This window comes from Lygodium microphyllum, chromosome 5, assembly GCF_053477565.2.
Source record: "Lygodium microphyllum isolate KBCC chromosome 5, Lygodium_microphyllum_v1.1.10, whole genome shotgun sequence".
Classification (NCBI taxonomy): Eukaryota; Viridiplantae; Streptophyta; class Polypodiopsida; order Schizaeales; family Lygodiaceae; genus Lygodium; species Lygodium microphyllum.
The window spans coordinates 4,495,696-4,512,780 of record NC_141139.1 but is presented as its reverse complement, the minus strand read 5'-3'; the positions used below and the strand labels follow the sequence as shown (position 1 = coordinate 4,512,780).

At 46.9% G+C, this 17,085-nt stretch overlaps 1 protein-coding gene across 3 annotated transcripts in view; it reads left to right on the top strand.

The window, feature by feature from the left end:
* Positions 1–669: 669 nt before the first annotated feature.
* LOC148035458 (uncharacterized) overlaps positions 670–17,085 on the top strand; it is a 176,778-nt gene continuing 160,362 nt past the window's right edge. For 2 of the 3 annotated variants that reach the window (XM_087678963.1, XM_087678961.1), the window contains exons 1-2: positions 815–1,114; positions 1,273–1,346. In XM_087678963.1, coding sequence (XP_087535089.1) covers positions 946–1,114; positions 1,273–1,346 — 243 coding nt within the window. In that variant the 5' untranslated portion in view covers positions 815–945. The other variant, XM_087678962.1, reaches the window with a different exon arrangement.

Sequence of the window (17,085 nt, the reverse complement as noted above, 5' to 3'; positions counted from 1 at the left end):
GCCGACTGAGGGAGGAGGCTACAAATTCGCCAGGACGTTGGAGTCAGCAGCGAGAGGCGGCGAGGGCACGAATCGAGGCCAGATCGGTACATCATCTTGGGAGTGGCGGCCACATGACATATTTGGAGGACTTTGTAAGTTTCTCTTTTGTTTTGCTTATTTGTTTTTTTGAGATATTCTTTGTACTGACAATCATGTTTCTAACAGTTAGCATTTTGTTTTCTTTGCAGCACTCCATTACAAATCGCGATCCGCAAGGCCTTGAGACTCGATATGCAGAGAGGCACGGTCTCAGGGCATTGATCGACCGATTGTATAGACACTCCACAATTGTTCTTTTTGTGTGACATTTTTGTGTTAGAGTATGTGTAGACTTCCCTTTATGTTTGTTATTTTCAATGCTGACCTGATGGTCTGATGTAAATATTTACTACTTAATTCAATTATCTTCACGAAAGAGAGAGAGAGAGAGGGGCGGGGGGGTGGGGGGGGGTAGGGGGAAGGGAAGTAATGCCATCATTATATAGGTGCCCTAATGACTCGCACTTGCATGGGTCCTAACGTGGAACACTAGTTTCAATTAAGTTCACAAAGTGAGTGGCATGCCTCTTAATAGCGCCCATACGTGAACTAGTATGATAGTATCGATTGAGCTCATCAAGTTAGTCGTCTGCCTCTTGATAGCGTCCAGTGTTGTCATTGCGCCGCCCACACTTCACGTGTCGCCTCTCGGTGCTGGAGCCATGGAAGGAGGTCGTGTGCCAGCAGCGTTTTCGTCAACCAAAATTGAGAACGTCAACTCTGATGTAAGAAATATGAGAATTTTATGCCTGCAAGTGAGTTGTCTACGACCACCAAGGAGCGAGACTGAAGAAGACTGTCAGCAGAGGGAGCGTGACGCTGTAGCTGTGCACATCGCATGCACGTACAATAGTAGCAGCAGCCATGGCGGTACCCCCCGCTCCGTCCTTCGAGTTCGCGTTCGACATAGCTTGCCCCTACGCCTACCTTGCCTCCTTGCAGGTCGATCAGGTCGCGTACCGCTGCGGAGCTCGAGTAGTCTGGACGCCCGTCCTCCTGGGTGGACTCTACCACTTGTCCAACGCTCGTCAAGGTAACAAAAAAATTATAATATAAGCGCATGAGATTGCCCTGATCATGGATTCTATCAATTGAAAATGCGGTCCATTATGTAGTGCCATAGTGGTGTCCGTGATTGAAAGACCCTACCATGTCAGAGTTGTTCTCCCATTTGTCGGTTTGGATTTACAGGAAAACATGGTTCTGCCACTGATTCCATGCCTCCAGCAAAGCGAAAGGTTTTAGCTCATGATCTTGAAATTCAGGCAAGTCGCCACTCTTTATTGCGGTGCTGGTTGGCTGCACATGTCGGTACAGAAATTCCTTTTGATTGAGGATATGGTTTTTGAACTGAGAATTGGAATTATGATAACTGAAAGCCTGTGAGATCCATGCGGAAGTTAACACGATTTTGGATTTATTAATATTAGTATTATTTTTGGTTGACTCTTCCCATTGGCATGATGGAGTCAACTTGTGATATTTGTTGATTTTGACCAAGAGAGCTTTCAAACCTGTCTCAAATATTGTATAATTCTGATTATGTCCTCGCTTAAGAGAGGGTCCATGTTTTGGTTTTCTTGTTTTCACTACTCCCTCTTCACTTTAATCCTATATCTTGTATGCGTTTTGAGGTTCATGCTTGAACTGTTGAACCTTTGATTTTTTTGGGCTTATTGACCATAAGTGCCTCAGGTACTTCATCCGGCATGATCCCCTCATTCAATGATCACCTGCCCATATCAGCAACTGGCCTCTCCAAGATGCCACCTGCTGCCACGACTCCTTTAGGACAGCCACAACATCGTCCAATCAGCCATGGTGTTATTCCTGCTGTCTAAACCTAAGTTCTACTGCCTGGAACTACTGCTCCAGACAAAATGCAGCTAGCTGCACCCAAAATGCAGTGCCTGCCAATCTTTGCTGCTGGCCAGAGCAAAAGCACAGCTTTTCCCTCATCATGGCGCCCAAGCACCAATCTTTTCTTGCCATCTAGTACACCTACCTCAGGTGTCATAGTTAGCCGATCACATTTAGGACCCGTACAAGTGTTTATGCTCCACCAAGCTGGATAGGAGACTGCAACGAACCTCTGAGCTCTATGCACATTCTTCCACCTGGAGTCACACATAGTCTGAAATTACAAACCACCGGATAGGCTTTTCATGGAGCGCTTGTATTAGACACTCTCCTGGAAGCAGATAACTTGGAGGTGTTTCTCTCTTTTATATTATTGTTGCCATCATCTACATGGCTTTTATTGTACTCTGACATTGTTTATACCGCTGAGGTCTTTGTTAATAGAGCTCTCTCTCCTTGAAATTCAATCATGATGAGGTCAATGGCAGGTGAAAAGCAGGCTGGCAACAGCTATAATAGTCAAGGTAAAGGCATCTGCAGGTGGAAATGAAGCTTTATATGCTGAAACACAGGGCTGCTTGGGTAAAAAGCAGGGTCTACAGCAGGTGCAAGATGAAAAATATGTTTAATCAAGCAAAAACAAGAAAAAGGCATCCATATAAATATTCTAGATATATGGCTATGGGATACTTACTCATGATCTTGATAGATTTTCTAGATTCAAAACTAGTCTCTGAAATTGGGTTAATATTAGTGATTGAGTTCTAATAATTAAATGATGCCCACCTAGGATGGTTGTCACCCAGCTCAAATGTCAGCAGCCAGCAATGAAATGCAGCATTCAGCAGCCCCTAGACCTGAAAACACAGCCTGTACCATATCTGTCACAGCATGGAAGGAGTACCATAGCAAGAACTTGGTCATACCATGTGAGAATGAGATATGCAAGCAGAAGCAATAGAAAAAACTGCTGAACATGGGAAGAGGTGAACAATAAATGCAAGAACGCATCTTTAAGATCTATCATAATGGTAAAGATATGTCACCAGCAGAGTGCCTTTAGTCTCCTCCTCTCCACAGGATGTAGGTGTGCAAGATGTATTGCTGAAGAGTGGAGAGGATGCATGCATCTATATAGGCCAATGTACGAGGCCTGAGATAAATGAGCGGGCCAAAAATAGGCTGTTCTATGTACCAAAGCATGAAAAGATGTGTGCAAACCACATGGGGTATGTCTGACCATTGAGTGCCTCTGGTCTCCCTCTCCATAAGATGCAAGTGTGCAAGATGTGTCACTGGAGAGTGGAGAGGGGACACGCATATATAGGCCAACAAGGCAAGGCTTGAGACAATTCAGCTGGCCAAAAATAGACCGCTTAATTGCCCATTCAGGTGCCCTCCCAAATGCCCAATGCAAGCCTATAAAACCTAGGAAATGCACAAAAATCCTAACAAACAGAAGCATTGACCCTTGGTGATCTCTTTTGAAAACGGTGACCCTAGCTTCTACTCTACATTTGGTGTGTTAAGTGCTCCATGAAGGATCTGAGAGGGGGTGGCAGTACATGTATGCCATCTCTAGTTGTCGGTCCTATCATGGAGTTAGTGGGAGATATCATGGTCATGGCCATTGCCGTAGCTTGGGACCTGATCTTCCATTCGAGAACCAAGGACATTGTGGTTCATTATCATGTTGTTCATGTTTAGATTGATCTTGCGACTCTTTCGACAAGAGTATGTTCTTATGTGGGCCAATGTAGTAGATGGTTTTACCAATGTATTACCTCTTAGCACCCTTGGAGATCTTTTGTATCTTGTGGAAGTTGGGTCACCTTGTTTGTAATTTTCCTTGGTTGAGGGGGGGTCATGTTTTTGTCAGAGTGCAGCGGTGCGGAAGCGTAGGACTGAGAGTGAGAGAACGCAGAGAGAGAAGGGAGAGAAAGAGACAGTGTACACTGAAGATCTGCTGTATAAAGAATGCTGAATACAAAGATATACACGGGCGCAGTGCGCTGGACTGCGTGTCACCACCTCGACGATGCGACCTGCTGTCCACCTCGAAGTCTGCTGCAGTCTGCACTGTCTGCTGTCTGAAATCTGCGAACAGAGACAGAGATCTGCACGGCACCGGTCTGTAATCTGCGACAGAGAATAGTAGCCAGACTGCTGAAAACGTCAGCAATAAATAGGCGAAAATCTGCCTAGAATGGGGCGCCAAAATAGGGCGCAGCCTGATAAAAATCAGCTGCAGGCAGTCGGACTGCCACGTGGCAGTCCGACTGCACAGTCCGACTGTGCAGCTGGACTGTGCAGCTGCTGCCTGCCTGAAACCAGGCTATGATCTCTGACACCCCCTCTCAGAGCCTGGACAGGGCAGAAGCCTGAGGGATCTGGAATGTTGCCGAAGTAGAGCCTGAGGAAGCGCCTTCGTAAACAAATCCGCAAGATTATCCTCCGTCTTGCAATACTCCACAGTGATGGTTTCATCCAAAAGCTTTTCTCGGATGAAGTGGTACTGGATCTCAATGTGCTTCGTCCGGGCATGAAAAACAGGATTCCTCGCCAAGGCAATGCAACTCTCATTGTCACATCGCAGCAATGTAGGACGAGTCTGGGGGCACCCAAGCTCCTCCAACAGTCTCCGAAGCCACACAACCTCGCATGTGGTGGAAGACGCGGCCCGATACTCCGCCTCAGTAGACGAAAGGGCTACCGTGGGCTGCTTCTTGCTACTCCAAGAAATAACACCTGCACCCAAAGTAAAGCAGTAACCTGTTGTAGACCGCCTGTGGTCCACGTCACCGGCCCAATCCGAGTCGCTCCAACCTGCAAGTACAAGATCTGACCCATCTGTCCCTGCGGGGTAATGAATCCCCAAATCAGACGTCCCCCTCAGATACCGAAGTATCCTCTGAGCAGCCTGCCAATGCACCGTCTTAGGTTCACTCATGAACCCTGCCAAGAGCCCAACAGCAAAACATAGATCAACCCTCGTGTTGAGAAGCCAAATCAAGGACCCTATCAACTGTCGATAGCGGGAAGCATCCGCCAAAGGAGAAGCTGAGTGGGAAGTGGCCTTCCAGTTCGGATCCATAGGAGTAGAGAGGGCGCGACAATCTTCCATCTCAAAAGACACCAAGAGCTCCTGTACATATCTCTGTTGGGAGAGAAAGATCCCCCTCTGAGACTGAAAAATCTCATGTCCTAAATAGAAATGGAGTAGCCCCAAATCCGTCATCTCGAACGTCCGATGTAAAGCTGACTTTGTCTCCTGGACCTGCTGTGCATCATCACCTGTGACAATCAAATCATCAACATATAATACAAACAGCACACAACCTTCCCCGGAAGTGTGAACATACAGCTGCGGATCGGCCTTGGACCGCCGATATCCCAACTGAGTCTGGAGGAACGAATCAATCTTCTCGTTCCAAGCTCGCGGGGCCTGCTTGAGACCATACAGGGCCTTCTTCAACCTGTAGACTTTCCCATCGGAAGAACCAAAGCCAGGAGGCTGCTCAACGTAGATCTCCTCCTTCAAATCACCATTCAGGAAGGCCGACTTCACATCCAGCTGATAAACAGGCCATCTCCTATGGCCAGCCAAAGCAAGAACAGCTCTAATGGTTGCCATACGAGCGGTAGGAGCAAAGGTGTCATGACAGTCAATCCCTGGGCGCTGGGCAAAACCCTTAGCAACAAGGCGAGCCTTGTGCTTATCCAAAGTACCATCACTGAGATATTTGGTCTTGAAGACCCACTTGACTCCAATCACCTTCTTCTTCGGGGGGCGTGGCACAAGTGACCAAGTGCCATTCCTCTCAATAGCCTCCAACTCAGCTTCCATAGCTTTCTTCCATGGGGCGGACTGTAAAGCCTCCTTCACGGAGGTGGGCTCTCGATCCTGCATAACTCGGGACATCAAACAATAATTGGAGCAAACAAGCTCCGAAGAATGCGCCTAGTGCCTCCGTGACCGCCGCGGACCATCCTGCGGTCCCCACTCCTCAGGAACCCCCTCGATCCCTGAATCACGGAGTGTGTCACGGGCCCAGCGAGGAGGAGGCCGAACCTCCCCTCGTCGTTCTCCATCAGTAGAAGACTCTGGAATGTCCACCGGTGGTAACTCCTCAGAAGGATCCGGTGGAACAGTAGACTCTGTGTCAGAAACAGAATCATAATCAAACGGCACAGGCTCCAGTGGAACTGTAGAAGGAGCCAAACTCTCCCCTGGATCTCCAAGAACGGGATGCTCCTCACCCGTTGAAGAAGCCGGAACCTCCACAAACCGCACATCACGGCTAGTATATACATCCCGCTTGACGGGATCATACAGTCGGTAGCCTTGGGACTGGGAGCTGTAGCCAACAAATACCTGTTTTCGGGAAGCCGCTTCGAATTTGTCACGGTGAGCTTTGGGAATGTGAACATAGGCATCACACCCAAAGACCCGAAAGTAAGAAACATCTGGCTTCGTCCCAAAATAAGCCTCAAATGGAGTCATCCCTTCCACGGCCGAAGTAGGGGATCGATTAAGGATGTGGACTGCAGTAGCCACAGCCTCGGCCCACAGAACCTGAGGGGTCTGTCGGTGCTCCATCATGGTGCGCGCCATCTCGATCACACTGCGGTTCTTCCGTTCGAGAATACCATTTTCTTGTGGAGTATTCGTATTGGCAAACTCCTGGTGAATTCCTCTATCTGCACAAAACCGAGCAAATTCATTAGAGACAAATTCACCTCCCTTGTCGGATCGCAAGGTCTTCAACTTCCGGCCTGATCGGTTCTCCTCAAAGAGAAGCCAATCCTTGAAGTGCGAGAAAGCTTCTGATTTTAGTGCCAAAAAGTAGGCCCATGTCATCCTGCTATAGTCATCCACGATCAGCATGAAGTACGAGCTCCCACGCAGGGACTCATTCCTCATAGGGCCACATAGATCCGTAGATACTAACTCCATCGGTGAAGTAGACCGCCGCGAAGCGGTGTGGGGAATGGCATCCCTATGCTGCTTCCCCCTTATGCAGGAGACACATGGCTGCTGGCTCACCACTATATCCGGCAACCCTCGAACAAGCTGTCCCCGTGACGCCTTCCGAAGATAGTCATAGTTCAAGTGACCAAACCTAGCATGCCATAATTCAGACTGTGACTGTGAGGTAAGAAGAATAGTAGAGAGGGCAGTGGAAGACTTCAGTTTGTAAATGCCGTTCTCCTCATATCCAGATGATAGAACCTTCCTCGATTCACGATCAAGGACTCGCACTGTAGAACTGTCAAACTCCACCAGAAGACCAAGGGAACAAATCTTATGGACTGAAAGGAGATGGTACCCCAATCCTGGTACATGCAAAACCTCTGAAGTATGGGTGCCACCTCGTCCATCCGGAATAAGCTGCATCTTACCGCGACCTGCAATAGAGACTGAAGAGCTGTCTCCAATGAGAACCTGCCCACGCGAAGGTCGCAGCTGGGCAACACCATCTGATGAAGGAGTCATGTGCCGTGAGGCACCACTATCAATAATCCACTCTCGAGATTGGGAAGCCGCCATCGCAGCATCAGAAGCATTCGGTGAAGCCTCCGCAATGACAACTAGATGTAGAAATGCAGCTGATGAGGGTGCAGCCACCGCTCCAGAATCCTTGGTTTCCTTCTTCTTGGTGTCCTTCGAGTCTTTGTCAGGGCAATCCTTCTTCCAATGGCCAGTCTTTCCACAAATATGGCATGTGGAGTCTTTGTCCTTGTCCTTCTCCTTGTCCTTCTTGGACTTGTTATCCCCCTTCTTCTTCTTTTGGTCCTTCCCCTTCTTCTGAGAGGCTTGACCTGTCAACGCCTCCGTCTTGGAAGCATTCTGTCCCTTTAACTGTTCCTCTTGGTCCAAGACCATAGGAACCAACTCCTCCCACCGAAGAGTAGACTCTCGCCCCGAAGCAATAAGGGCAGAGTAAAATGTACCGAATCGTGGCGGCAACTGGGACAAGAGTGTAATCGCCATGTCTTCGGAGGAGATCGGCTTCCCCGCATTCTGAACCTGCATCTGTAGCTGCCTTAGCTTGTTAATGTGTTCCCTTAGCGAAGAAGACTTATTGACGGACAAGGTCCGCATCTGTACCTCCAAAGAAACCCTCTTCATCAGGGTCATCCGATTGTACATTTGATCAAGCTCCAGCCATATCTCACGAGCCACCGTCAAGTGCTCGATGTGAGCGATCACGGCTGTAGTGCATGAGAGAAAAAGAAAGGATCGAATCCTGGCATTCAGTTTGTCCCAATGAGACTGGGCCCTGGCCAACTCCGCACGAGCATCGGAAGAGAGTTTGGACTCATCTCTTACCGAAGGCCGGTCAATATCTTCCTGTACCAACTCCGCCAAATCATAGGACTCCAGAATGGCCAACATCATAACGCGCCAAATGCGGTAGTTGTCGCCGTCGAGCTTCTGATCTGTAGGAAGAGCCGGTAGGACAGGCACCTTCCGGTCCATAATCGCCTGGAACTCCAAGTCCATCTCTGTAGACATCTTCACCTGCAATGCCTTCTCAAACGCAAAAGCAGCCCCCTCTGACTGGGTAAACTCAGCCTGCTAAGGCTCTTCTGCGTTCCGAAGCTTCTTCACCCGCCGAAGGCGATGAAAAAGCAAAACCTGCACTTTTAGGTTGAAAACTCAAACTTTCTCCGCGTCAAACAGCAGTAAACAGCAGCAAATCCACCACCTGTACTCCTTTCCTGTGCGCCCACACTCGTTTCAGCCTTGTTCCAAGGCGCAGCCCTTCTGTCTGCCCTTAAACGCAAAAAACGCAAATTTGTGTCGCGATGGAAACTCCTCTTCAGGTTGATTCTGCGCTCAGTCAGCCCTCAAACACTACTCTGATACCATGTCAGAGTGCAGCGGTGCGGAAGCGTAGGACTGAGAGTGAGAGAACGCAGAGAGAGAAGGGAGAGAAAGAGACAGTGTACACTGAAGATCTGCTGTATAAAGAATGCTGAATACAAAGATATACACGGGCGCAGTGCGCTGGACTGCGTGTCACCACCTCGACGATGCGACCTGCTGTCCACCTCGAAGTCTGCTGCAGTCTGCACTGTCTGCTGTCTGAAATCTGCGAACAGAGACAGAGATCTGCACGGCACCGGTCTGTAATCTGCGACAGAGAATAGTAGCCAGACTGCTGAAAACGTCAGCAATAAATAGGCGAAAATCTGCCTAGAATGGGGCGCCAAAATAGGGCGCAGCCTGATAAAAATCAGCTGCAGGCAGTCGGACTGCCACGTGGCAGTCCGACTGCACAGTCCGACTGTGCAGCTGGACTGTGCAGCTGCTGCCTGCCTGAAACCAGGCTATGATCTCTGACAGTTTTACCCTGCAGTTCATTGTATGTGTGCCATTTGCAGGCCCTCAGCTCATTAGAGTTTTTATTCCCGATTAGTTATTTAGAGTGGGCCTCAAGATTGTATGTCCAACTCCATATCCAGGCATGTGGTTGTGATTTTTGTTGTTTAGGGCCCATTTTTAGTTGTGGCCATTGATGCTAGGTGGTGTGCAAACTTAGCTCAGTTAGATTTTGTCAAAAAATGACTAAGAGACTAGAGAGAGAGTAGGGTTTACAGGGAGAAATGTAGTGTGTGTACAACAAACATTGAGAGAGAAGAGAAACTCAGAAACGAAAGAAGAACACGATGATGATGCATTGAATCATGCTATGAGAAGAAAAGTTGATACGGTGGAGTCGAAGCTCAAAAGATGATTGCACTATCCTATTTGAATCAGGCGGCGGTACTTGTGGGGAATTTGCATAGCGAAGGGAGCGAAACACAGTCCTTCAGGCAGTGGGCTATCGAAGTAATCACTGGAAGGAGAGGGATAGATGTCAAGGGAGCGAATCGCAGTCCTTTGATGCTGTTCGAGATGAGGAAGATGACACCAACCGTTGAGGGAGTGAATCACAATCCCCAGATGCCGATATGGCCTGGGTAGCAAAACGCAAATCCTAGAGTGTGTCGGAGTTGTCAAACGTAAGAAAAGCAGCTCAAATGCTGGCGCGAGGTGGAGTATGATGACAGTAGATATAGAGGATCTTCCAGGCTGCAAAACGCAAATACGTGGGTGATGATGAGCTAACGGTAGGGGTGAGAAGATATTGTCGTTAGGTGGAGAATGCTGAAACTAGGTGGAGAAGTCCCAAATGGAGGTTGTGTGATGCTGCCAATTGTGAGATGATGTTGCTAGCTGTGTAGGATTGACGCCAAGATGTGGGAAGGTTCCAAAACGCAAAACCTAATGATCGAACAGGGCGCGTGAAATAGAGAGAGAAGATGGAGTAGGTAGCCACGAATCACGAACTACAATGTCCTCTCGAAGGAGTGTGAGGGAATTGGAAGGGTTGGAGAGAGAAGGGAAGAATATTGGAGTGACGGAAGAAGAGGGGTGAATAATGATTGAAGTGGGTGAAGAATGAATGAAGTGACAGCCTATCTATAGGCATACACTATCTAGGGTGGTGCACCATTGTGTAGGCGTCCATTGAAAAGGTGACTAGAATGTGGACACCAGCTCTTTTTGGGGTTGTTAGTGCAAAATCCTAAATGAAGTGGGGAAACTGAAGAAGTGGTTTCTCAACACCCCCTCTCAAGCCCAAAAACAGATGAAGAAAGAGAAGCGAAGAGAGATATGAAGAAGATGTAGAGGATCCCAGAGATCCAAGATTTGACATAATGCATCGAGGGCTGAAATCTATCAAGTGGACGTTTGTCTCTAGTAGACCGTCTCACAGTAGGCTATGCTGCTTGCCCAGCTGCTTGTCCAACACCTTGACCATAAGCATCTGCTGCAGCTATTGGCTGTCCAATTGGTTGTGCAGGAGCCCTTGGCTCCTTCTGAAATATGACCCTGCGGATCTTAATAACTCTCTCAGGCTGCCTATGCATCTTGTCTTCATGGAAGACTACATTATGACTGCGGATGACTTTCCGCGCTTGCGGATCCCAGAGACGGTAACCCATCTCGCCTGCACTCTGTTCTTTCTCAAATACATTGTAATGAACCTGTTCTGTGAGAGATAATACAATAGTGGACTTGCATAACTCATCAAGCTCAAGCCATTCCTCATCTAGCATAGTTGTAGACGGATGTCCGCTCAACCTCAAGGGTTTGATCTATGATTTCTGCACCAACACCTGCAAAATCTGGCTCTTCCAATAAGAGTAATTCGTACCATCAAGCTTAGTGATGTTGAAAATAGCATGATCAGTGGGGACAAACTCGCCATAATGCAGGGTGGAAGATTGCAAACAGTTCAAAACTGCTTGCTGTTTACTGTAGAAAATGACGAAAAAATCACCAAAATCGAGAGAAAATGGCGAGAAAAGTGTAACCAAAGTTGCTGCCCACCAAGTACTAGTGAAAGTACATCATTTCAGAATATTTCAGCATGAAAAATCCATGTCAGTCTGGAGTTATATGCTTGCTGTAATAAATGACAGCAGGGTACTGTGAGAGTCCATTGCTGACCAAATCACTGCATCAAGTTAATAAATGACAGTCAAGACATGACCAGCCATAATCGGGCATAAATCAGCACCAAACAGTCATCAAGACCCTAAGCAAACACCCAAACATGTCACCAAAGCATCCGTCAGTGAGTAGGCATACCCTCTGGACAGTAGAGCAAAGTATACATAACACTGGCAAGACCAGACACCAGTAGGTGTATGCTCACAAGAGTGCAAAGCCCAAGCTCAGGTCAAAAGAAACTCCAAGATATTAGTGCATGAACCATGCAACATTTAAGTGTAAGAGATCCCAAAGTCTGAAGTATCTGCAAAATGCTCAAATAGCATAAACCTCCTGCTCAATGTCGGTCAAGCATACAAGATGCTCCCACTGGCACTAAAGGCGGATAAACGAGCTCAACAACTCAATCAAACCAAGTCAAAGTACCAAAGACAGGTAACCAAGATAATGCCTCAATAGCATCCCAAGAGCATAACGACTACAAAGCAACTGTAGGTAGTATCCATGAGTAAGACATACATCCCAATAAAGATCTCTGACAACCAAAATGACATCCAATACAAAAGTCCGGAATAGCAAATGAGAATCCGAGCCAAGTCTTCAGAGAGCACTAAAGCTCAACAAGTACATGATACACTGTGCCAAGACAAATGCATCAAGCCGTAGGCGTCCGGTAAGCATGACCCAAATAGCATATAAGTGTCAAAGCATTGACCACTGTCAAGCATAGACCGATGTCAATAAGTGCGGGCTGAAATAAGCTTAAGCTTCCAAAAGCATCTGGATCCAATGACGAGCTCGAAGTCGTCCCTCAATGATCAATACATCATAGCATAACCCAAGACATACACCCGGAACCAATAGGCATATGTCAAAGCATGAAAGATAGCTTCAGCCCAAGAGTATTCAGCATGCATTTACTGTTATAAACTGTGTATTTCCAGCCCCACAATTAGGCTAAAATCATAGCATTACATGTAGCTTCAATCCTCCAATCAATTGTGATGCAATAGGCATCAAACCGGTTATGTAGTCATGCCCAAATAAGCATAGGCATAAACTGTGAATGTAGCACTAGCATCAAATGTGTGTGGACTGTTTATAACAGTCCTGAAACACTGTTTTCAGCCACCAACCAATGCCTAATCTCAAAGGATCAATGCCAAGTATCAATACATGTGCAAAAAGCCCGAAATGGACCCCGAACAAGTGCTTGACGCTAAGCTGGAGCTAGAGCTGAAGTGGCTGAATGTGTGGCAGCCAAAAAAATAGGTGCAGATTTGCGTGATGTTGCTGCTGCTCCTGCTGGTCCACATGGCAGGTCTGGAGAGGTTGGAGGGCTCAAACATGAGCCAAAGAGGCCTTGGAACAAGCCTCTAGTAGCCCACAACCAGTGGCAAGGAGATATGAAGATTGGAAGCTTCAATGGTGGCTGCCCTGTTTACCTAGACCTGTGGACTGAAATAAATCTCTGAAATAATGAAGCAATATCTCAATGTCAATGCCCTGATGGTGCCTCAATAGGCTGGGAAGAAGCTCGGGAAGCCGGGGAGTGACAGGAGCTCAAGAAAATGAGCTATGGCTGCCGGGAAGGAGACCCAATGCAAGTGGGGAGTCGATGGGAAGCTGAGAATGCCACGAGCCAAGCTCAAGAGTCTGGAAACCGTGCTCTGATACCAGTTGAAAGGTGAGAAGGATCGAAGCTTGTACTCGAGAGCTATGGCGGGAGAGCAAGAGCAAGAAAGAGAGAGACAAGAAATGGAAACTCCAACAGTCACAATGTGTGACCGGGCCTTCCTTTTATTCAAACTGTCACTAAAAGAATAAAGAATAAAGTGATGGTGACGGGCGTCCGCCACCTGCAGTGTGCAGTGGCAGTGACTGTCAGTGTAGTAATACACGGGTGGCTAGGCAGAGGCGCCTTTACCCCCAACACCTTTTGAAGCCGAAGTAGTAGTAGGAGCCACCTTTGAGGGCAAAGAGAGTACATCCCCCTCTGAATCCCCCTCTGCGAGAGATAGGGAATCTAAAAAATCATGGATCACGGACTTTGAATCATCTAAGGACAAAGAAATTGCCACCGATCGTGCTAAAGAAGGTATCTGGTGTGTCGAAGATGTCGAAGAACTCCCAGAGGTGTCCTTTCAATCCTGAGTAGTCGAGGAAGGGGAAAGGTGAGGCTCATGTTGAGCCAAGGGTGGGACATAGTCGGTGTCTCTCGATGGAGTGGTTTGTGGAGCTGAATTAATGGAAGGTGTCGAACAACCATTGTTTCTCGAAGGAGCAGATTGTTGAGGGGACAATATCCAACAATAGGGTTGTTGAGATGGCATTCCTAAAACCCTAGAAGAAGTAGAAGCAACCTTGGTTGCGCATTGTGGTAGTCGCAAGAAGGCCGTGGCGTGTGATGATCCTCCTTTTGCTCAATAGGACTTAGTGCGCATCGGATACATCTTATTGCCTTGAGCATAAAAATTTTAAAGTTAGTGTAGAATAAACACTGTGGCCCAGAAGGGAGAGGTGGCACAAGGAGTGCCAGGGAAAGATGCATATACTCCTGTGGTGTAGGGAGCCAAGGTCCATATCAGCAAGCATCGGTGGGAGGTTCAATGATGCTGGAAGAGAAGCACCCAGTGGTTTATCAAAACGAGGAAGAAAACTCATAAGATGCAGATGTTATTTTGTCTACCTGATGTAGGAGTGAATGAAGGTGGAGTTGTGAATGGAAGAGATAAAAGAGGTAGAGATGGGGATGAATGTGGTAAAGAGATGAAGGGTTTGTACTCCATGCTAGTTTCCACGTTAGGATGGCCAGTCTTCCTTGGTGGAGCTTTTGCCCTTCCTGCAAAATCATTAGACCCATGCATTGAATCTAAAGGGGAAGAGTGTGATGCATGAGGATAAGGTCGTATTCGGCTCTTGAAATCTTGTATGGTCTATGGACTCCATGGTAGTGTGAAGTCTCTACAGCCATGTTGGTAGTTGCAGGAGCAAGCTGTGAGGCCCACTTCATCTTGTTTCTCAATGGATTTGGCTCAGGGGAATGAAGCGGTAATATCGTGTTTGAAGTCATCTTGCCCTCCTACTGTTTCTGCTTCTTGCGAAGGGATTTCAAATCAAAGGGCCAGGTTTCTTTGAAGAGAGTGTATCTCTAATACCATGTAAAGAAATACCCTAACATAGAAACACAAATACAAGCGTACGAGAAAGCATAAACACAACAGAACATAGTTAGGGTAACTCAGAGACAATGAACACTGTGAAGATCATAAATAAATGAATCTAAATAATACAATGCTCATGTAGCAAACACACTATGCAATGAAGGAATATTGCATCCTAAACTCTTGTGTCTTCAGGACTGAGGCACAGGTAATGAGTTGGAGAGTGTGTCCTACTCCCAATAGATCTCAAAACACAACAAAGCAGCCTCCAGGATGTCAGACAGTAGCAAATGCAGCACGGATGATGCCAGATTTGTTAGCCTACCAATGTTAGTTATGTCAGTTAGTCATCTCTTGGTTGTTGTCAGAGTTTGACAGAGACATAGAAGCTTTGACAGTTTGGGTGCATTTTCTTTATTTGTCGGCTTCCTGTGTGTAATCCTAGGCTAGTTACTGCTTTCCATAGTCTACTACCTACACTTGTTGATGGCATTTTATTCTTTAGTGACCAGCATTTATTGCTGGTGGATAGCATTTATGGCCTCTCGTGGTGCAAGTTGGAGAGATTTGGGTATTTATGGCTATTTATAGCCGCATCTCCGCATCTCTGCATCCCCCCCCTCCCCCTCCTTTGGTACACACACATACTCTTCAGTCTTCAGTATTTCCTTTGCAGGTGCATATTTCGACTCTCCGTACTTGATGTTGCCATTGTCATCAGCTTGATTTGGTGCCCTCATTGATGCTTTGGGCTGTGTGCATGGACTAATTAGTCCATCATCATTGAATTAGCATTCTTCAGTCAGTGCACTACTCTTCCTTCATCATCTGCTTCCTCTCTCTCTCTCTCTCTCTCTGCTTCTCTCTATGTTCGTGTTTCTCTTCCGTTGCGCACTCTCACATGGTGTCATCACCTAAGTGAGAACACAGTCTGGAGATTTCTTGCAAAAGAGCAAGTTTTCATTGTGGAGCAACAGCGCAGATCTTCCACTTTTTGATTGGGACAATTGCGTCCGCCCCTGGCTTTATTATGCCTGCATGGTGACATGTCGCATAAGATGGGGAGTGCATTGCATGGATGATGGGGTCTCTGGAGCTGGTGGTCAGTGCCTTTGTTTGTACCTGGAAAGAAAAGAAGGTGCACTACCTGGGGGTGTTTCTGCCTTACCGTGGAGTGCGTGGTGCCCATGCTTATGGAACTCGGAGATGGGTCTAAGCCCTCGATGGTGTCCCACACTTGAGGACCCAATTTGTGCATAAGAGAGGTGCAGTGTAGGGAGCTTAGGGTGATAGGTCGAACCATAGGCAAGAATTACCTTGCTAGGTATGTCCTGCCCTTGATGTGCCCTAAGCATGTGTTGTATACACTACACCACCATTACTTCATCATTGTTCCCTTATCATCGACACCCTCAAGTGGATGGGTAGCTTGTCTGTTTTGTGATGGGTTGGATCTAACCATCCCTTCTCATTTTTTCATAAGGTAGAGTTACTTAATTGACCGCAAATTGTCTCTCAACACACCTTAAAAACACACAAACATACACACAAAAAGGTTCATTGTGGTTCCATCTGCCTTTGCAGGAGGTGAGTTTTGTTACAAAGTGTTTGATAAGTTTTCCAGGCAACATGGGATCAAGATAGACTTTTTCCATCCGAACACACCATTAGAGAATGGTGTTGTGGAGCCACAAAATTGGACCATGTTGGAGATGTCCTTTTGATGCTAGAGCATTGAGAACTCTTCCTACACCCTTTGGGGGGAGGCAGTCTCTATTGTGGTTCATATCTACAACAGGTCTCCGATTGTAGCTTTAAAGGACACAGCTTTATTTTAGGCATTCCTTGGCACGAAGCCATTTGACTCCCATTTTTGCATCTTCGTATGCAATGCCTACGTTCATGTCGACAAGAAACACAAGGGAAATCTCGACACAAAATCCACAAAGCACATCTTTGTTGGTTATAGCTAGGTAGTAATAGATACAAATATTATGATCCCTAGACCCATAAGATTGTGGTGAGTTGGGATGTTGTGTTTGATGAGTATCTTTGTTACCTTTGAGGCTTTTGCTTGGCGCCTCTACTTCATCTTCGACTCATCACCCTCCTTTCCCTCCCCTACATTTTTGTGCTCCTCCTACAAGTATTCCTACTCCATGTTCATCCCCTCAGGTTTCTTTAAGGGGTGTTGAGCCGTTTTTTTTGGGTGGAGAGCCTCCTTGTGAGATACCAAAATCATTAATCTCATTGTATTTCATTAATTCCCATTTTGGTTTCCATTATAGCCCCAAAAAGGCTTTATGTGTATCATTTATTATTGTTTGGGTGCTAGCCGAGAGAGTTGGGGCAGCACCCTAGACAAATAAGTGACTCATGTGCATATAAATAGGGCATAGGCATTCATCCATCTTCACTCCACACTTATTCATGAATTCTTCATCATTCCCCCATCAGACCTTCAGCCTC